At 45.8% G+C, this 22,806-nt stretch overlaps 1 protein-coding gene across 1 annotated transcript in view; it reads left to right on the forward strand.

The window, feature by feature from the left end:
• Positions 1–22,806, forward strand: part of GABBR2 (gamma-aminobutyric acid type B receptor subunit 2) — a 305,881-nt gene that overhangs the window by 68,289 nt on the left and 214,786 nt on the right. The window contains exon 3 of the mRNA XM_081014706.1: positions 16,964–17,134. Within this exon, the coding sequence (XP_080870832.1) occupies positions 16,964–17,134 (171 nt within the window). The remainder of the gene's footprint in view (positions 1–16,963; positions 17,135–22,806) is intronic.

Consider the following 22,806-nt stretch of genomic DNA (forward strand, 5'->3'; position numbering starts at 1 on the left):
GCCCTCTCAGCATCCAGGCCCTCCTCCCAAACTCCTGGCTCTGACCTCTCCTCAGTGTCCCACCACCCATCCCCTGGCTCTGAGCCTTCCTCCTCTGGGGTTTCCTCTGGGATTCCCCAGCTGATGCCTCCCACCAGACTTCGTCCAGCCAGTCCCTGACATCAGCCTGTTTACATATTTATTGACATTTAGAATGCAATCCTAATCCTGAATGATGCCTAGCAGAGCTTTATCAAGTGGCTTTGCTAGCTGGGGTAGAGTGGGGGAAGCCTGGAGCTGACAAAGTGACCAGGCCCAGATTGGGCCCAATACAACCATGTGAAAATGCTTTATTTGGAGGCTTTCTGTAGAAAATGAGAGCGCCTTTTGCAGAACTTTCCTTTTAGGTCATTTGGAGGTGATTCTCATCACTCCCAGCTGAGAAAGTAGTAACTAGAATTCATCTTCTTTCCCCAAGAAACAGTAGAAGAAGAGATTAGTGATTTTGATTTTGACATTCAGGTGTTCCAGGTGCCATCTTGGATGTCCTTTAGACCTAGAGCTCATCCACACTTCTGCTTGAGTCATATTGTGTAATGATTATTTTCCCTGGGTTAGAGAACTTTCCTTTTTATTCCATGGCGTTACCTTGCGAAATCTGCTCTTACCCTCTGAAATGAAGTTTGGCTAAGCAGAATCTCTCTTCATTTTTTCTGTGCACCTGATAAGATCCAATTTTTGCAAGGAAAAGCCATGGAACAACGAGAAAAGCTCTCAGACCTGGAGGAATTAATTGTCGGGTGAGCCCTTAGTCGCACTGATAGCATTGTTGTTTGCTGGTGTGGCATGTGGAGATGTTCATTTAATCCAGACCAGTTGACTATGCGGTGTATGTCCTGGGATGGAAATACCATGCAGATGGAAATAAGCTTGAAACTGTACCTTTCAAGTAGACTGGTTAACTGGCTGCATTTGAATTGGCAGACCCAGGAACAAAAGTCAGAGAGGTGCTGATTAGGCTGGGGTTGTGACCCTGGATCCTGCAAGTGTTAGAATTTAATAAAGGCTTATTATTTTGGGAATAGTCAGGCTAGCTCCCTGGTGAGGTGATACCCTGGGTGATGAGCTAATAAGGGGGATTAAGGAGCTCTGTGGGAGCAGGAGCAGACTTTGGCAATATTATACCCTGAACAAGGACACCCCCCTCAATTCCCCCCCCTTATTTTCACAATAATTCCTTTTGTTACAGTTGCTTTTCAAATGGCTCTTCTTGGTAGGTACCTATATAAGTACAGTGGTACCTTGGTTTTCGAACGTCTCTGTTGAAGAACATTTCAGTTTTTGAACAACATAAATGCTTCGGTTTTTGAACATGCCTCAGAAGTCGAACATGCCATGTGGCTTCTGCTGAGTGCAGGATCCTGAGGCCTAGCTGTCAGCTGTTGAGTCCTCGGTTTTCGAACGTTTCAGAACCTGAATGGTCTTCCAGAAAGGATTACATTTGAAAACCGAGGTACCACTGTATTATTGTCATTATTTATTTATTTATTTATTAAATTTTGTGCCTCATCATCTTGGTACCCTATGTTGGGGAGCTGCCTGCACCATCTTAAATCCAGTGCTTGAAGTCTTCTAGCTTTAGGGTCACTAGTTCTTCATGGCTACAAGAGGTGCAAGCTGACTTGTGCATGGGATTGGCTACAGCATCTGCCTGCCTCCATACTGCCTTAAGGGGAACCTTGAGTGGCTTACCTCAGTTTATGCACCAATGGCAAACCTGTCCCTTTTCCCTGTGGGGGGAGGGACTGAATACAAGAATCAGTCGCCACCAATATATTCTCTTGACTTCTGGGTCCAATGAAACTGCTGGCTTAAGAATCTGTTCCTATGTCGCAAATTCTTTTTCCTTGGCTGTTTCTGCTTCTTCTTCTCTTCTTTGCTGATCACTTGTAGCTGAGTAAGATTGTCTTCCATTAACACGGTTTTAACAATGAGTCCGTAAGTGACTGTGGAGGCCAATTCTGGATCCACACGTCCTTCCACAGTGGGGACATTGGTTTCCGGGCAGGAGTTGATCACAGTGTGGATTTGCCAAGCGTGCCTTCCTCCTAGCACGTTTCTCCCTTGCATCCTGAGTTTGAGTGTCTTCAAAGCCCATGACACCTTTGGTAAAGGCTGTTCTCCAACTGGAGTGCTCGCAGACCAGTGTTTCCCAGTTGTCAGTGTTTATACTACATTTTTTCAGATTTCCCTTGAGACAGTCTTTAAACCTCTTTTATTGACCACCAGCATTACGCTTTGCATTTTTAAGTTCGGAATAGAGTAGTTGTTTTGGAAGTCAATAATCAGGCATCCGCACAACATGACCAGTCCAACGAAGTTGATGTTGAAGAATCATTGCTTCAACACTGGTGATCTTTGCTTCTTCTAGTACACTGATATTAGTTCGTCTGTCTTCCCAAGTGATGTGTAAAATTTTTTGGAGACACTGTTGATGGAATCTTTCGAGGAGCTGGAGATGCTGTTTTTAAGTGGTCCATGTTTCACAAGCATATAGTAAGGTTGGTGGTACAATAGCTTTGTAAACAAGCATTTTGGTTTCCCTGCGAATGTCCCGGTCCTCAAACACTCTGCACTTCAATCGGGAGAAAGCTGCACTTGCAGAGCTCAGGCGATGCTGGATTTCAGCATCAATGTTGGCCCTTGTGGAAAGATAACTGCCTAGGTAGGAGAAGTGATCAACATTTCCCAACATTACACCATTGAGTTGGATTTGGGGTGCTGCAGAGGGGTTATTTTGTACTTGTTGGTGCAGCACTTTGGTTTTTTGGATGTTGAGTGATAGGCGAAGCTTTTCGTGAGCTTCTGCAAAGATATTTAGGATGGTTTGGAGGTAATCCTCTGAGCTTGCGCACACTACGTTGTCATCAGCATACTGAAGCTCTATAACAGAAGTTACAGTAACCTTACTCTTTGCTTTCAGCTTGCTCAGTTTGAAGAGCTTTCCATCTGTTCAATATATGATTTCTACTTTGGTGGGGAGTTTCCCTTCAACAAAGTGTAAGATCATGGCAATGAAAATAATGAATAGAGTTGGGGCAATAACACAACCCATTTTAACACCTGATCCCACTGTGAATGGTTCACTTTGAGAGCCATTGTTATCTGCTATTGTTGCTGTCATATTATCATGGAGGAGCCAAATGATTTTTACAAATTTATCTGGGCAGCCAGTTTTCAGAAGGACAGTCCACAGGGCATTACGATTTACAGTGTCGAAAGCCTTAGTCAGGTCAATAAACACCATTTACAGGGGTTGGCTTTGCACTCTGCATTTTTCTTGAAGCTGTTGAACAGTGAAAATCATGTCCGCTGTCCCCCTAGAAGGCCGAAAACCATTTTGGGATTCAGGAAGAGTCACCTTGGATATTGTTACGAGATGGTTTGCCAAGATCCTTGCAAGAATTTTGCCGGCCGCGGCTAATAGAGAGATGCCACAATAGTTTCCACAATCAGTTTTGTCACCTTTTTAAAGAGATTGATAATTTTGGCATCTCTAAAGTCTGCTGGGATTTCTTCTCTTTCCCAGATTTTTTCGATGAGCTTGTGAAGTTGTTGTGTAAATTCAATCCCGCCTACTTTGAAGATTTCGGCAGGTATCCCATCAGGTCCACTGGCTTTGTTGTTTTTCATTTGGTTAATAGCTGTACACAACTCTCCCAGATTTGGAGACACTGCAAGCTCATTTCTAATTTGTTTTTGTGGAATTTGTGAGAGGACCTCAGCAGCTATGGGGGAGTTGCGGTTAAGGAGATGTTGGTAATGTTCTTTCCAGCACTGTGCAATAGCTTCTTTATCTTTTAGAAGTGTGATACCGTCTGCTGAGCATAGGGGGCATATGCCATGATTTATTGGCCCATAGATGGTCTTTGTGGCTTTAAAGAAACTGTGCATCATGAGTGTTGGCTAAGTGCTGGATCTCTTGAGCTTTTTTATCCACTAGGTGTTTTTTAGTTCTCTGGTTCTTCTTTGAACCTCAGCCTTAGCGTTGGCATCAGTTTTTTTCTTAGTGGCACAGTTTCTGTCTCTTTGCTAGATCCGAAAAGCCTTCCTTTTCTTGTCAGTCATGCGTTCAATCTCATTGTCATCATTCTCATCAAACCACTCCTGGTGTTTCTTGGTTTGGTGTCCAGCTTGTTTGTTCACAGGCTGCAATAATGGATTTTTTAACTTTGTCCAGTGTTCCTTGATGTTATCAGGGAATTCTGAAAGCAGATGGTCCTTAAGAATCGTTTGGAAGCAATCCCGCCTAATGGGATCTTGAAGGGCTTGAGTTTTCATTTTGCGCCTTGGTTTCCTTCCTTGAAGCCTGCGTTGAGGTATAATCTTGATAGCCATCGTGGAGTGTATTAGTCGGTGATCTGTCCAGCAGTCATGAGTGCTCGTCATAGCTCTGGTAAGGAGCACATCATGACGATCTTTAGCACGGACAATAACATAGTCTAAGAGGTGCCAGTGGTCTGGCTGATGATGCCTCCATGAAGTTTTAAATTTATTTTTCTGTCGCAAGAGTGTGTTGGTAATAACAAGGTTATGCACTGCACATATCGTCAAAAGTATGATTCCTTTCTTGTTGCTGTTGCCAACTCCTTCTTTCCCAATAGTCCCAGGCCACAGATCAAAATCTTGCCCAACTCTTGCATTAAAATCACCCAGGAGGATAATTTTATCTTCCTTACGCGTCTCTGATAGGACGGTATCCAGCTGAGAGTAAAAATTTTCTTTAATGTCCTCATCGGCATCCAGTGTTGGTGCATAAGCACTTAAAATAGTAGCCTGTTGGTTTTTGGTGAGCTTTATTCGCAGGGTTGAGAGTTGCTCATTAATGCTGGTAGGGACTTCTGACAGGAGCTTCACAAGGTCATTTTTGATAGCGAAGCCTACCCCATGTATTTGATGTTCTTGTTCAGATAGACCTTTCTATCTGAATGTGTAACCTCCATTTTCTTCCTTCATTTGTCCCTCGCCTGCTCTTCGAGTCTCTTGAAGCGCTGCTATATCGATGTTAAAACATCACAGCTCTCTTGCAATGATGGCAGTTCTGCGTTCAGGATGCTCGCTGTCTGTGTTATCTGACAAAGTCCGTATATTCCATGTTCCAAAGTTCAATTGTCTTTTACGACTGCTAGGTGGTGACCCCACTGGGCACAGTAATCCAGTCAGGAAAAAGGGAGGCAGACTATGTTTAGGGCACCTTTTCTAGCCCTTCCCCTTTTTGGGGTGAGCAGAGTGGATCCTAAAAAGGGCTGCTCAGTCATAGATACAGCTGCCAGTCTGCTCAACTGCCTCGTTCCTTGAGTCAGAATGACTGAATCTGTATCCACTGCCCATGTGCTGGTTCATGACTAGGGGCTTCCAGATTTCACGATCCTGCCCCTGTTACCATTTGTCGATCACCATGGGACTTTTGGGTTTTGGGTTGGGTTTTTGGAAGACGCCTGTACATGAATTTGTTTTATGTGTGTAGATCAGTGCATGTTGACCAACACACAGTCTTCGCAGTAGGGCTCTGTTCCAATGGCATGAAGTAGTCACGACAAACCGGTAGATTCCTATCTGCTGCAGCCTTCATCCGCCTTCACAGTTGTTGTAACATACCGCTTGTTATCATCCGCCTGTTCTGCCGTTGAGGACTTCTTGGATCATTCTTTGTCTAGCTCCTTCCCTTTGACCTTACTGCCTTGGGTGAACCTGCTTGGAGTATGAGATTCCCGACGGCTTTGCTCGCAAGGGTCATAGGAACATGCAAGCCCACTCACCACAACAAGGTGATGATCCAGCGAGTGGGTTTCTGCTTAACACCTGCATGACTTGGCAAACCTTTACCCTCCAGTTGGCTTTCCCCCCCTGCATACAAATGGAACACAATGAAATGGATGCACTGCTCCATTATGCAGCATTGCTGCTACTGACAGTTCTAGCAGATTTGCTATCATACGCTTGCCTTTCCTTCTGTAAAGTGATCATGAACAGCACTGCCTACACGTCGCTGTAACAATAACAAAATATAATAGATTCTATGCAGAGAAATCTTCAAGTTTATCCGAAGCAGGGTGCTCTTAATAATGATATGACAAAGAAACTGAATACACATCACATTTTCAGAAATATCATTTTCGTTTATTGTTTTATGAAATATTGCAATCCTGTGTTGATTACTTTTTTTTTAACGTGATCTTTTGTTAGCTGTGCTCCATGCTCTCTTAAGACAAATTAGAGGTAGAAAAACCGACATGACACCCCAATTGTTGTGATTATAAAGCAGTTACTGTCACAGCTGTTTTCACACTTGCAATCTCTCAGCTCTAAAGACATCAGCTGATAGCCATGTGTAACATTTAAGTGCAAGTGTTAAGAAAAACTGAGAGTTAAAAAGCGGATTTAAGGGTAATTAAACTTTCTGCTTGTATCACCTGCACAGAGATGTGCTCAGTAGATGCCCTTATACTGAACAAAGTACTGCAGTTAAAACATGCTTCCTTGGCAAATCTCTGAGCTCATTTCAATGTGCTTGTGCTAAGCTCTAATAAAGCTCACAGTTTGGGCCTGCACCAGGCAGTTATACTAGATTTATATTTGTTGCATGAGAACATTAAACATGAACACTGTAATGTATATAGCAGCCTTTCCACTTTTAGGCCTCCCCTGAATGAGATTTGGCAGGAAAGACTTAAAACCTTTCCAATGAACAGATGAGGGTTCTTCCAATGGTTGCCCCAAGGATGTCAATCAGTACATGTGCTTGTTCACCTTTTAAGACAGGCTTCCTCAACCTCAGCCCTCCAGATGTTTTGAGACTACAGTTCCCATCATCCCTAACCACTGGTCCTGCTAGCTAGGGATCATGGGAGTTGTAGGCCAAAAACATCTGGAGGGCCAAGGTTGAAGAAGCCTGTTTTAAGATATATATATGACCTTTTTTGTTAACCATTAAATTTTTACATAATTTGCCTCTTTTCCCTCTGACCTCATTGTCATCCCACCACCAATTTACTGCCTCCGAGCCTTCTTCCCCTGGGGGTTCCCCAGCTGGTGCCTCCCACCACTCCTCTGTCTCCAGCCAATCCATGGCATTAGGATGAGGTGGAGCAGGAGGAGCATGTCAGGACAATGGCTTTGCTTATTCCTAGGTCTCTGCTTGTGGACCTTTGAACCATATACTGTATTCAAAATGCACAGAACACAAGTCTTCCTGCCTGTTAAGACAGTTTTGGCTCTGCTTTGGTCTTCTTCCAGCAGTTCTTATTGCAGAGGAAGGAGTTGGTTTGCATGCTTTGCACAACCATCATCTCTTGTCACTGAACAGCTGATGGGCAGGAAAGAACCCAGAAGACTGATGTAAATTCAGCAGCTGGCTATATCTGGCCCATTGGCTGGGGATTCCCCATCCTTTTTTAATAGTTATGTAGAACATGTCTGAGTATTGAGAGGTGCAACTTGTCATGAAAAGCAGAGGGAAATTTGCCTTCTGTTTCCTTCACAAAGAGCTTTGCCAAGGTTTGTTTACCACCTCTGCCATCCAAACAAGGCACTTCAAATTGCCCCCGTAACTCTTTACACGTTGCCAAGTTACCCACATGCCCTTTGGACGAGCAATTTTCCATATATTTTTGCTTCAGCATTGTTATTCTTTCCTTTCTTTTGCTTTTTGATCCTGGCTGAAGGATCATTCCAGAATAGTGTGATTTATTAATAGCATCCATTGGTTTGGGCCGAAAAGCACAGGTGTAACATAAAGATCATGGAGTAAAATTCAGCTAATTAGTGAATGGATGGTTTGGCATTTTCACTAGTGTCAGTGGAAGTGTATATAAGATTTTTAAAATACAGAAAATGAAGTAGAAACAGAAGATTGCTGTTATGTAGTGTAGTTTCACCCTGGGCCAACAGGGGGATACTGTATATAGTTTTCACTCAGGTCTGTAGATAGTTTTCACTCAGGTCCGCGGCAGTTATTTTAGGCGGGAACTCTGGGCTGTTGTGGTTACAATGTTGACAGCCGGCTGCCTATAAATACAGGCCGGCTGAGCTGTTCGCAGTTAGTTCTATTCCAGCTTACCATAATAAAGAGCTACTTGAAGAAATCGCTGTGCCGGCTGCTATGTCAACCCACCACCTAACACTGGCGACGAAGGTGGGATTGATGGACATCAGAGCACAGCCAGATGCGGCCAGCCTCTGAACTGAGCTGAATCACTGAGCTGAATCACAGAGCGAAATCACTGAGCGAAATCACTGGGCAGAACCAATTCAGAGCTGACTGTTCTGGCTAGAGCACTGTGTTCCATCCATCGCCCTTCACGCCGGCATCGGAATCATGGCTTCACTTGTGCCTCTACCGCCGTTTGCGCCAGCCTCTGAATCATGGGACTCCTACCTCGCTCGGTTCGACTGCTACCTCCAAGCCAACGAGCTGACAGAAGTATCACAGGAGCGGAAGCGGGGCCTATTCCTCAGCCTCTGTGGGCCTGAGGTGTTTGAGACGGCCCGAGCGTTGGTTGCGCCTGAAGCAGTCCAGGCAACACCATGGGACACGATCCAAGAGAAGCTCCGCAACCACTACGCACCAAAGCCGTCCAAGATTGCCGCCCGCCATGCGTTCTACCACCGGAACCAGGCAGAGGGGGAGTCAATCAACAACTACACCACCGCCCTGCGACAGGCTGCAATGCACTGTGAGTTCCGAGACTTAGACGATGCCCTGATGGATCGAATCGTCTGCGGGGTCCGGGACATCCATCTGCAACGGCGCCTCCTAGCCAAGCCAGACCTCACGCTACAGAAAGCCATTGAGGAGGCTGTGGCCTCAGAAGCTGCTGAACGCTCCGCCCAGGAGATCCGCAAGTCCAGCAGCCCGCGTCTTGCTAGGGAGCCAGTTCCGGTGCATCATGAAAAGGCCAGCAGTGAGGAGGCATCCTCCAGTGAAGACGATGACGTGCACCAGACAAAGCGGGAGCGCAGGAAGTTCCAACAGAAGTCCAAGGGCCAACCGGAATGTGCTGGCTGCGGAGGCAACCATTCCCGTGCCAAGTGTCGATTCAGAGACGCCATCTGTAGGAAGTGTTCCAGAAGGGGCCACATCGCTAAGGTCTGCCGATCGGCTCCGTCTGACACCCCCCCTTCATCGATTCGCAAGTCCAAGTCTTCACTCCAGTCTGCCAAGGAAAGTTGTTTCGCTCTCACCAACTGCCGCTGCCCGTCTGGAACCACGATTGGCCAAACCGACTCGCCTACGCGACGCAAGCTGAACGTCACGGTGCTCATTGAAGGAGCTCCATGTGACATGGAGATCGACACCGGGTCTGCCCTGTCCATCGTGTCATGGAGCACCATCAAAAGACTGGTACCCAGAGTGTCCAAAAGGCAACTCGACTCTCACCGCGTACACCTGAGAGACTACCAGGGAAACGACATTCCCGTGGTAGGCGTTGGCCGGTTCCGGATCGCCTTCAAGGATTTTTCGGGCCTGCTCCGGTTGGTGGTGGTCGAAGGTCAGCGGCCAAGCCTCCTAGGGCTAGACTGGTTTGATGCCCTCGGCCTGGAAGTCACCGGCATCAACTGCATCTCTAACGCAGAGACTGAGGGTCTGGTCAAAGACTTTGCCGAGGTTTTTGACGGCACCTTGGGCCAATATACAGGTACGCCCATCTCCTTTAGCCTTGATCCACAAGTCGCCCCCATCAAGCTAAAGCCACGCCGGGTTCCCTTTGCTCTCAAGGCTAAGGTGGATGAACAACTGGACAAACTGATCGCCCAAGGAGTTTTGGAGCCGGTTGACCACGCAAAGTGGGAAACCCCCATCGTCACGCCTGTCAAGCCAGATGGGTCGGTGAGAATCTGCGCTGACTACAAGTGCACGATCAACAAGGCACTTCAACAGCACGCTTATCCGGTTCCTGTTGTCCAACACCTGCTGCATTCCCTGGGTGAGGGTAAGGTCTTCGCTAAGCTGGACCTTGCCCAAGCCTATCAACAACTGCCAGTCGATGATGCCACTGCTGAAGCCCAGACGATCGTCACCCACCGGGGGGCTTTCCGTTGCCGCCGGTTGCAGTTCGGGGTGAGTGTGGCTCCTGGCATCTTCCAAAGCCTTATGGAGCGTCTCCTGCAAGGGCTTCCGGGCGTGGTACCATATTTTGATGACGTCTTGGTGTCTGCAGACTCACACCAGCAGCTGTTCGAGCGCCTCCGTGCCGTGCTGACCAGGTTCCAGGAGGCCGGGCTCAAGGTAAAGAGGGAGAAGTGCCAGATCGCCGTTCCACAGGTAGAGTTCCTGGGCTATCTTATCGATGCCTCCGGTCTTCATCCAACCACATCCAAGATCCGCGCTATCCAGCAGGCCCCCACCCCAAAGAACAAAACGGAGTTGCAGGCATTCCTGGGGCTGCTGAACTTTTATAACATGTTCCTGCCCCACAAAGCCACAGTGGCTGAGCCTCTTCACCGACTCCTTAGCACTAAGACGCCTTGGGCCTGGGGTCATCGGGAGACGGCGGCCTTCAACGCGGTCAAGGCTCTCCTTTCTTCAGACAGTGTGCTGGTACAGTACAGTGAATCCAGGCCGCTGGTCCTTGCCTGCGACGCCTCACCTTTTGGCATCGGTGCTGTCCTTAGTCACCGTTTTCCAGATGGAAGAGAAGCACCGCTCGCCTACTTTTCCAGGACACTATCTCCGACGGAACGGAATTACAGCCAGCTCGACAAGGAGGCATTGGCACTTGTGGCTGGAGTGAAGAGGTTCCATGAATACCTCTATGGCAGGACTTTTGACCTCATCACTGACCACAAGCCACTCCTGGGCCTCCTCGCCGGTGATCGTCCAACTCCACCGGTCCTCTCACCACGCATGCTGCGATGGACTGTTTTCCTGGCTGCCTACCACTACCGGCTCATCCATCGCCCGGGGAAATCGATGGGCCATGCCGACGCCCTCAGCCGTTGCCCTCTTCCAGCATTTGTGGAAGACCCAGCTCCAGCTTCATCGCTCCTTCTGATTGAGGATCTTCCGGCAGCGCCTGTATCGGCTGCCACTGTGGCCTCCGCATCTGCCCAGGATCGCACCATCAGCCGGGTGCTCAACTGGGTGTGGAGGGGGTGGCCACAAGGGCCTTTTGCATCGGAGTTCCAGCCCTTCGCAACCAGACAACATGAACTCTCAGCTCATCGTGGCTGCCTGCTGTGGGGAGACCACGTCGTGATTCCCCAGGGACTCCGTCAGCGCGTCCTGGAGGCTCTGCACGTTGGCCACCCGGGAATTATCAAAATGAAGGCGTTGGCTCGGTGTTACGTCTGGTGGCCTAATATGGACGATGCCATCACTGCCTGGGTGTCCGCCTGTCAAGCGTGCCAGGAGTCGAGGCCTGCACCACCGGCAGCTAAGGGACACACCTGGGAGACGCCAAAGACACCCTGGTCGAGGGTGCACATCGATCTGGCTGGCCCCTTTCACGGCCGGACCTTTATGGTAGTGGTGGACGCCTATTCCAAATGGCTGGAGGTCGCCCTGATGCCCTCCACCACTACCGAAGCTGTCATCCGGGTGCTGCGAGGCCTGTTTGCAACGCATGGGTGTCCTGATGTCCTTGTCTCTGACAACGGACCGCAGTTCACGTCAGGCACGTTTGAGCGGTATCTTTTGGGACTGGGCATCCGCCATGCCCTAACGGCACCTTTTCATCCATCCAGCAACGGGCAAGCGGAAAGAATGGTGCGCTCGACAAAAGAGGCACTGGCGCGCCTGGACCGGGGAGACTGGCATGAGCGGGTCGCCGAATACTTGTTCGTGCAACACATCACCCCTCATGCGGCCACAGGGAGGAGTCCTGCTGAACTGCTTATGGGCCGCCGCCTCAGGTCACCGCTCGACCGGCTACACCCAGACTTTGCCGTGGCTGAACCCCCAGGCTGTGCCAACGCACCACGGTCATTTGTCCCAGGAAACCAGGTCTTTGCCCGGAACTATGTGGGGGACATCCCTTGGGTGCCAGCCACAGTAGTGGGAGTCACTGGACCTCGCTCGTACCAGGTGGCACTCGAAGACGGACGCTTGTGGCGACGGCACATAGACCAGCTTAGGCGCAGGGTTGGGGACTTGGACACTACCGAGGTGCCCCCAACTGCGCTTGCGGCTCCAGAAGAGACACGTACAGATGGCGAGGCCCCACCTACACCTCCCTCACAAACTGCCAGCGTGGAGCCGAACCAAGCCGTTTCAGAACAGACTCAGACCACTCCACTTGCGGAGGCTCCACCCACAGCAGCGGATCCAGGGGAGTTGGTTCCAACGCCACCTAGGGTCGCACCACAGCCTCAGCGAGAACTGTGTGGCCCTCCGGACTTGGCTACCAGTCCCCGGCGGTCTGGCAGAGTTTCCAAGCGCCCAACTTATTTAAAGGACTATGTTGTTGGACAGGTATCACTGTTGGTCTAAGTATGGGAAATGTAACCGATATGCTTTTGTGCTTAATTGAACCATTACGCGTAGTGCTGTATATAAGGAAACCATTACGATTGTAACTAACGCCTTATCTCGGTGGGGAGGGGTGTTATGTAGTGTAGTTTCACCCTGGGCCAACAGGGGGATACTGTATATAGTTTTCACTCAGGTCTGTAGATAGTTTTCACTCAGGTCCGCGGCAGTTATTTTAGGCAGGAACTCTGGGCTGTTGTGGTTACAATGTTGACAGCCGGCTGCCTATAAATACAGGCCGGCTGAGCTGTTCGCAGTTAGTTCTATTCCAGCTTACCATAATAAAGAGCTACTTGAAGAAATCGCTGTGCCGGCTGCTATGTCAACCCACCACCTAACAATTGCAAAATTCCTTTCCCATATAGAGCCTTCAGCTCTTCTGACAGCTTAGGATATTTGGTAAGAAATACCTGTCACTCATGTCTAAAGCTGGGTAATTTCACATCATGGAACTTTTGTCTTAGGGAAGAATGGAAGTTAGGAAGTAACCATGTTTTTTGTTCAGTTTTTTTCTTGTCTGTAAATGAAATGAAATAATTTTAAAAGCTCGCTTGAATAAGTTGCTAATTTGTTAACAGTGTGACAAAGGATTGGTGGCAGCTAATTACATTGCATTTTTCACTGAGACACACATTTGATCATAAAATATTAAAAACACAATCTGGAATGTTTTCTCCAATATTTTATTTCCAAGCTGCTTTTTTTGTTTTGACAAAACATCTCAAAGAGGTTTTTTAAAAAGGAATATTCGTACCTCTGGTGCAGAACATGTCATGATCCTTCTGGGATTGTTTGTCCACCTTTGGTCCCCACTCTGCACTCTGCTCTCACCTGTGGTTCCTAGAAGCTGTCAGCATGCGACAATGGCCACACCCTGGAACGACTAGCTGGCTAAACCAGGTGAGGGCAGACGTTGGGTCTCAAACTCTTGGTGAGTTAGGGGCTCTGGTGGATTCAGCGGACAAGACCAAAAGTGGGTCCAATGGTAAAGAAGGCAGTTTCTGCATGTGCTGTACAGGGAAGTGAGGGGCAGATGGGGCTCACTAACCTGGGAGGAAGGCAGCTCATCCAGGAGGAAATATCTGCTTCCTTGTGGGTTATCATTGGGAGAAGAAGAGGGCAAGGAATAAACCCTACAAGGTAAAGGTAAAGGGACCCCTGACTATTAGGTCCAGTTGTGACCGACTCTGGGGTTGCAGCGCTCATCTCGCTTTATTGGCCTAGGGAGCTGGCGTACAGGTCATGTGGCCAGCATGTCAAAGCCACTTTTGGCGAACCAGAGCAGCACATGGAAACACTGTTTACCTTCCCGCCAGAGCGGTACCTATTTATCTACTTGCACTTTGACGTGCTTTCGAACTGCTAGGTTGGCAGGAGCAGGGACCAAGCAACGGGAGCTCACCCCGTCATGGGGATTCAAACCTCCGACCTTCTGATCGGCAAGTCCTAGGCTCTGTGGTTTAACCCATAGCGCCACCCGCGTCCCTTCATTGTGGGTTATCATTGGGAGAAGAAGAGGGCAAGGAATAAACCCTACACAAATCCTAGCAGCTGGTGTTCTGACAGTAGAACATTGGCTATCTAGTTCAGTCTGTAAACCCTTAATTGTTCAACAGACGTCTCTACCTCCTTGGAAACAAGCAATTTCTTATCCTTTCTACTCCAAATTCATCAAGGACCATCCTCAAACTTACTTTTCACACTCTGCCAAGTATCGTCTCAGTCCATTGAACCATTTTCTAACCAGAAGCCATAAAACCTCCTGGCCCTCACAATTTCTCATAATAATGGCAGAATGTGATTTGGCCAACTCACTCTTAACACAGAGGCATGCCTGTGACCCTATAATTCTGATCTATTTAGAATAGCAATAGGAAAGTTTCAAATTATAGAGAGCTATAATTAGAGGATTCTGCCTGTTGGAATCCTCTAATTATGAAATGTTTAGTGGCTCGGAAATGCTGCAAGCGGCAGGATGGATAATGGGTAGAATACAGGGGAGTGAAGGAAGTGCTGACTGCTAATCTCCACTGTCTGAACAATGTAGTCTAGATGCATCTTGATTTGGAACTGCTAGCTAGTGCAAATATTTGGAATTAGGACAAAGTTCCAATATCTTTAATAGGAAACTTTGGAAGGTTTGCAGCTCTTCTCATCTCCTAACCAAATTAAGTGCATCCCAGTTCACAAGTCATTTGCTTATTGCAAACTGAAATTATATAAAATAAAAAAAATCCTTCCAGTAGCACCTTAGAGACCAACTAAGTTTGTTATTGATATGAGCTTTCATGTGCATGCACACTTCTTCAGATACCAAATTATATATTACATGTGATTCTTTAGAAAAAGAAGAAGTCTTAAAATGCTATTAGCATTTAGAAATTTTATGAAGTTTGCTGGTGTTGGTACTGGAGAAATTAAATTATCACTGATATTTAATATGTATTTAAAATATGCACTTTAATTAGCAGGATTTTTATAACACTTGTAACAAACACTATGGACAATACGGACAGATTCAAAATATAGATCACAAAATAATATGCAGTTGAAAATGTTGACAACTGGACCCATGGAGTGGATGGTGGGAAGTCTCAAGATTCAGAGAAATCTCTATATATGGATAGGTTTTTGGTATTGTTTTAACTCTATATTTGTAAAATCAAATAAAAACGATTTAAAATAAAAAATAAAATAAAATATGTGTTTTAATGGGATATGTTGTTGTTGTTATTTCATTTATACCCCACCTGAAGGGGAACCCAGCAGCTTACAGATAAAAATAAGAACCGCTAAAAACATTTGAAAATTATTTAAAAACAATTAAACATTGATAGAATTAAAACTACATATCTATTAAAATATATCAATAATAAGGTTTTATGTATGTTTGAATAACAAGATTGGGATTTAGAAATTCTAGTGGTATTCATTGTTGTAAGCAGCGGATTGATTCAATTGTCAGTACTCAATACAGTGGTACCTCGGGTTACGAACTTAATTCGTTCCGGAGGTCTGTTCTTAACCCGAAACCATTCTTAACCTGAGGCATGCTTTCGCTAATGGGGCCTCCCACTGCTAGCGCACAATTTCCGTTCTCATCCTGGGGCAAAGTTTGCAACCCGAGGGACTACTTCTGGGTTAGCGGAGTTTGTAACCCGAAGCGTTTGTAACCACTGTATGTAGAACTGTTATAATAAGTGGTGCCAAGAGATATTTATTTTGTGTATATATACTTTTAACAAGAATTATATTGTTAGGTTTTTGGGGTCTTAAGATGTGCGCCAGACCCCTCTAAACTCTGGATCCAGCAAGTGTTAGAATTTAATCAAGGCTTCTAATTCTTGGAATAGCCAGGCTAGCCTCCTGGTGAGGTGATAGCCTGGATGATGAGCCATTAAGGGGCTTGGTGCAAGATGGCAAATGGGTGCGGCCCCCTCCCTCAACAGAAAAAAGCCAGAGTTTGAAGGTAGCAGTGATGTGACCTAGAAGAAAATCAGCAAGCTGGAGGGTGAGTCAGAGCAATGTTTGGGAGCAGTGTTTCATTTATGTTTGAATACAAGGCTGCTGCTATGGGCTGTGGGAGAAACAAGCAATAGTATTATGAATGGCTTGCATCCTCACTAGCCCTCTATGAATGGGGAACAGTAGTGAGGTGGGGCTCCTTCTGCTATCCAGGATTGAAGGCCGTTGCTAGAGGACGGGGCACAGCAGCTAATGATGTGTGGAATTCCCGGCCCCCCTCACAGCCCCTGAAACAGATTTTTAAGGGGCTATGGGATTGCAGGGATTCTCATTAGCAGAACTCATCTCACAGGAAGCTACCACCAGTGGGAGCTTTCTTCTGGTCTAAACCACTGAAATCGTTACAGAAACTGTAGCTAAATCGACGCTGAATTAATTTCATGCAAATAAATGCAACCTGGTTTTCCTGTTAACTAGATATTAGATAAAAATCTAGTATCATATCTATGTACATTAATAGATGCATAATTCATATTATGAGGCCAGTTGATCCATTGGCTTCAAGGATGACCTTCTGTATGGACTTGAGAATCTATGAGGAGGCAACTCGGGACCAATCAATGTGCATATGTTTTGCATGTGGTAAATTGGTTGCATGGGAAAGCAAGTGTAGATCAGCGTTTTTCACATATTTTCACTGTCACATGAGAGCCCTGTGCCCATCAATAGAAAGGGATCTCCCCACCCCCAAACTCTTGAACCTCCATCTCCCATCAAAGCGGGACCTGACCCCTGGAGCAGCTATTGTTATCAGGAAGTAACCTATTGGCATTACTTACAGCTATGGCCATGTTTTGGGGGAGGCATATGTATAATGTGGATAACAGGCATATATGTAATTGGTTTTCGTTTTAATCTTTCATAACACCCACACATATTGCAGATTATTAGATTAAGCTGATATTTTGGAAAATGGTTTTTGTTTTTCAGCTTTCCTTTGCAGCAACGACCCCAGAGTTAGCTGATAAGAAAAAGTATCCTTATTTCTTCCGGACAGTGCCATCCGATAACGCTGTGAACCCTGCAATTCTGAAGTTGCTCAAACACTACAAATGGAAAAGAGTGGGGACTTTGACCCAAGACATACAAAGATTTTCTGAGGTAAGATCTGCTCAAATTCTTGTACTAGAAACTGGCTGCGAAAGTTGCATGTTTTTGCATGCGGTGGTGAGTTGAGATACTTATATTTCAAAGAAGCATTTCAGTAGGTGCTAGCTCAAACTGGCAAAAGTCACTTCAAGCGTTGTCACTTCAGGATCATCTCACTTCAGAATATGGGGGGCGGGAATCACGTGAGAGAAGCACTGTTGGGTCAAACCAAAGTCCTACCTAGTCCAGTACGCTGTGTCCCACACTGACCAACAACATGATCACAAGGAAGGCATGAGTGCAACAATAGCAGTCTTCCTCTGTTGTTCAGATGAGATTTTTCTGTACTAGGTTGGTTAGAAGATACTTGGGTGTGAGAGGGGCAGCCAAGCTCAGGTTCACATGAATAAGTCTTGGCTTTCCAAGGGTCAGGCTATGAACAAGGATTATCCCGCAAAGCAGATGCATAATCAGACACAAATAGCATTGTTGAAAGGCTTGTTCTGATTGGGTCAAGAGTCTAGTGAGAAGAGTTGGGAAAGAGTGCGGAGGCAAGGTCAGGCTGCCCTATGCCTCTTCTCTCAGAAGAGAGTCTGAGGTTGCGATTTCTGGTTTAACCCTTTCTATTCCTGACACCTGGACATATTAGCAAGAACTCTGTACAATTCCCATATTGCTTTCCTATTCTAAGTCGGAAGGGTGGCGCTGTGGGTAAAACCAGAGAGCCTAGGACTTGCCAATCAGAAGGTTGGCGGTTCGAATCCCCGTGACAGGGTGAGCTCCCATTGCTCGGTCCCTGCTCCTGCCAACCTAGCAGTTCGAAAGCACGCCAAAGTGCAAGTAGATAAATAGGTACCGCTCCGGTGGGAAGGTAACCGGCGTTTCCCTCGGCCAATAAAGCGAGATGAGCGCCGCAACCCCAGAGTCAGTCACGACTGGACCTAATGGTCAGGGGTCCCTTTACCTTTATTCTAAGTCAGAGCATAGATCTCATTATGCCAGTGCTTTGAGTCAGGAGTTCAAAGGAGACTTTATGCAGTTTGTGTGAACCCTTCCACCTGTCCCTGCAATGTGAGCTTGTATGAGCCCAGCATTCAAGCTCACATGCAAGAGGGCTTGAATAATAGGGAAAAGCATTGTATGAACTGGTTCTGATAAATTTAGCTTTCTGTACTTCTAGTCCTAAGACAAAAGGCTGTGTTGGTGTGAAATGTGTGAAGCTATAATAAGATAGGTATCTCGTAGGCTTTCTTCCCACAGCGTTGAATAGTCTGCAAACTTTTCGAGTCAAATGTCATTTTCACTTTTGAGGGGGGTGTTCCTGGAGTAATGTATATGACCCAATATCCTAATCGATGTAAATAAATATACAGCTATGTTTGTGCATCGTTATAATTATTATTTATTAAATGTCAATGTTAAATTTCAATGTATTATTTATTAAATGTCAATGTGATCTTCATCTGAAGATCACAGGGCAGCTGTACAATATAAAAACATACAAAAATGCATATCATAATAACAAGCAAAAACAATAATTATCCAAAGTCCTGGGAGAAGAGGAATGTTTTTGCCTGGCACCTCAAGATCTCAGGTGAGCTTCCCTAGGGAGAGCATTCCATAAACAGCAAATGAGGGAAGAAAGAGCTAGATGGAGTTTGAAGTGCTGGATTACCTGCATACAGGCAGCCTTGTCATGTGATAGGTGTGATGGTTCTGGGGACTGGATTTCCTCCACACTTGCTCTCAGAATTATTCATTGCCAACATCTAGCATGAAAAAACAAGTGTCAAACAGTGGCACCAAACTCAGCCTAGCTATCATTATCTAGTTCCTTCAACCCAGACAGATGGGGTTTGTTCTCCTTCTCGTTCCTATTTTAAAGTTACCTATACTGTAGTTAGGACGCAGGTGGCACTGTGGTCTAAACCACAGAGCCTAGGACTTGCCGATCAGAAGGTCGGCAGTTCGAATCCCCGTGACAGGGTGAGCTCCAGTTGCTCGGTCCCTGCTCCTGCCAACCTAGCAGTTCAAAAGCACGTCAAAGTGCAAGTAGATAAATAGGTACGGCTCCAGCGGGAAGGTAAACGGCGTTTCCGTGCTCTGCTCTGGTTCGCCAGAAGCGGCTTAGTCATGCTGGCCACATGACCCAGAAGCTGTACGCCGGCTCCCTCGGCCAATAAAGCGAGATGAGCGCCGCAACCCCAGAGTCGGTCACGACTGGACCTAATGGTTAGGGGTCCCTTTACCTTTACCTTTTTATACTGTAGCTAGGATGCAGGTGGCGCTGTGGTCAAAACCACAGAGCCTAGGGCTTGTCGATCAGAAGGTTGGCGGTTCAAATCCCCACGACGGAGTGAGCTCCCGTTGTTCGGTCCCTGCTCCTGCCCACCTAGCAGTTCGAAAGCACATCAGAGTGCATGTAGATAAATAGGTACTGCTCTGGCAGGAAGGTAAACGGCGTTTCCATGTGCTGCTCTTGTTCGCCAGAAGTGGCTTAGTTATGCTGGCCACATGACCTGGAAGCTGTCTGCGGACAAACGCCGGCTCCCTTGGCCTATAGAGCAAGATGAGCACGCAACCCCAGTCGTCCACGACTGGACCTAATGGTCAGGGGTACCTTTACCTTTACCTTTATACTGTAGTTACTAGGCACTGTTTAGCAGTAGCAACTGTAAAACAGTAACCCATGATAACAGCCATCAAGAGTAAAGCAGATACGTGTCTGTACACACCTTTCTTATTTAACTTGGGTTGATTTTCAGTTGTACCGTTTATCTCTTCTTTGCACCTTATCAAGAGTAATTTAGTTTCAGGCAGCTGGAGGCCTAGTGGGTATTTGGCAAGAGTTTTTGAACACCTAAGGCAAAATGATTACACAGAAGTGAGATGGCATTAGAAAAACAGAAAATGAAAAGCAAACAAAAAATAGCATTCTGTCTAATATACTGGCTTAGTTTGAGATATTAAGTGCCTCAAGTTACGGCAAAATACTGAAACTCCATTTCCATGTTCAAACCCAGAAATCTCCCCCCTAAATAAATTCACACTTGACTCAAATTTTGGTTTTGGTTTTTGGCAAAATTTAGGCCACAACTTTATTGATTACAGAAAGTGATTGGTTGCATAGGCTCTGGTTCGACTAGCTCCCTGCCATGCAGGTAGCGCTGACCCGGGGTTCCAGCATAGGTCAGCCAAGGGTGAACACCTGGATAAGCGGAAAGCTGGGAACAGGCTGTCTCTGCCACCCAATTGTCCCCCTGGACTCAGGCACGGGCACAACCCCCTCTCAGGGGTTGACCAAACCATCGAGTCCCTGGATTCCTTTCACAGAATACCCTTCACATAGGGATGGCGAGACCGTTCCCCCATCCCTATCACCTGAACCAGAGCCTATCCACAACCTTACAAGTTGTGACGATTTGCTACGCAGCAGGCGAAACCCAAATGGCAATAGCCAATCAGCCAAGTGTGGAAAATTCCTGCCGTGCCCCTGTCCCAACGACAGACTACACACGACGGCATAGCAAGATCAAGTGCAAAACCCTAAAAGTAGGGAGAAGTGGGTGGGTGTTCTGAATGCAAGAGCCAAAAGAGGAAGCTCTGAGTCATGTGCATGGGCATAAATAGGTCCCTCGAACCATTTGTACTGCATCCCATTGGCCAGATTGTACCCAGCTACGAGGGACCTACCAGTCGGGTGTTGTGGCTGACCAATCGTACCCACCCACAACACAGGGTGTCGGTTTCCAGGTCTCACCGCAATACTTGCCCTCTTTAAGGGAGGACCCGATTTCTAAGCACATTTACTGGTGGGGAAACCCCAGTGCTTTTTTCCACACACTCCTGTGAATCTAGGGGTAGATTTTGTGAATCTAAGTTTGGCCTCATTGAGGGACAGTATTTCAATATGAGTAGGAAAATTAGAGTACCCCTAAACATTTTATTTAAGACAAAAGCACTGGGAAACCCTATTGATTTTTATGAGACTTACTTCAGACATTTATCTGTGTATTTTATTTCATTTGTATACCGCTGTTCCCCTAAAGAGCTGTGGGCAGTATATAAAGAGTTAATCCATTTTAGAATTGGTGTGTTTTGAGTTACAAAGAATGACCAAATCAAGCTTGTGAGGGTGGGGGGATAGTTTCAGTGCTGGCAGGATGTATCATTTATGCAGTAATCTAGTCAATCAAACAAACTCTAAGGATATTCTATTTCTCTATAAAATGAGAGAGTCCTTTGATCTCTCTGCTAGGCACAGCCAATCCCCATTCACTTGTTTCATTTAAGAATGGAAATCAATACACAGATTTTACGTGGGGGAGGGCAGGAATGAGAAGATAAATGGAAAACTGCCTCCCCCCCACCGCCAATTTTCCAGGGTTATTGACAAGCACAGTAGGTAGAAAAGCAGTTATGACAAATTGTAAAAGCAAAACTAGTTCTATCCTCAAATTTGATTCAGTATGGCAATTCCTTGCCCAAGTAAGCTACAAAATGGATATACATATTTATTTATTTATTTATTTTTAAGGCATGTAAAATCCTTATAATACTGAAAGATATCCAGATACCTCATTTGTTGTAAATTCAGTCTTCTATGATTCTTTTGGACAAATTGCTAATTAGTCCCCTGTGTTTAAATTTTACACAGATATTTTTCCCAACATAAAAGAAATAGCAACTGCTACGGTAGCCTGAAGGTAGTAAACAGATAAATAATTGTTTGCATCTAGAGCTTTGCATTTACAATGCAATTTCACAAAGTAAAATTAACATCTTTCTATAGAAACACATGGTTTAATGATAATTTATTTTCCCCTTTTTTCTTAAATGAACTGGTTTTGCAAAATGGGTGCTTTAACAAATAAAATGCAAACTGTTGTTGCTTTTTCAAACTCATGCTTGTCCTTCCCATTGTAGGGACTGAACAGAAAGTGCTTCTACTAGATTCTTGTCTTAAGTAGGTTTTCTATTATCTTGTTCCTCTCATGGTGTTTCTGTTATCTAAGAATAGTGAGAGATAGAAAGATTTCCCTGATTGCTTCCTCCCTTCTCTTCCACATGGTTTCAAGTGAGACTGAATAACTGATCTTGGAGACACACAAACAGCAGCAAAAAGCTCTGTGGTCATAGAAGCAGGCAGCACAACATGTCCAATACATTGCTTTTCCAATATTCAGTCAAGTCCCCCGTTCACGTGGATCCAGAATTGGCCTCCACAGTCACTTACGGACTCATTGTTAAAACCTTGTTTATGGAAGACAATCTTTCTTGGCTATGAGTGATCGCCAAAGAAGAAGAATCATTTTCATGAGGAGGAGAGAAAAAGAAAATAAGCAATCCCATTTCCTTTTCCAACAAACAAATAGAGGATTTCTCTCGTTCCTTGTATAGTTTTTTTCCTTTAAAATAAACACAGACAAAATCCTCCAAGTCTTATTTTTCCACTATATGTCTTCTAGGACTCTAGTTAAGGAATATGCTCCATTTATTTATTTATTTTTTAAAAAAATCTGTTGTACCAGAAGCAGTAACAGAACTAAAGTATTGTTGAGAGCTCCAATTCTGACCTCACCCATCCAAAAAACGCATTATTGTGACATCCTTGGAGATGCATTCCAAGTTTCATCTATTGTCTGGTTTCCCCAGACTGAATAAAAAGCTTGTCTTGAGTCTCA

This window comes from Podarcis pityusensis (genome assembly GCF_964106645.2).
Source record: "Podarcis pityusensis genome assembly, chromosome: 7".
NCBI classification, from domain to species: domain Eukaryota; kingdom Metazoa; phylum Chordata; class Lepidosauria; order Squamata; family Lacertidae; genus Podarcis; species Podarcis pityusensis.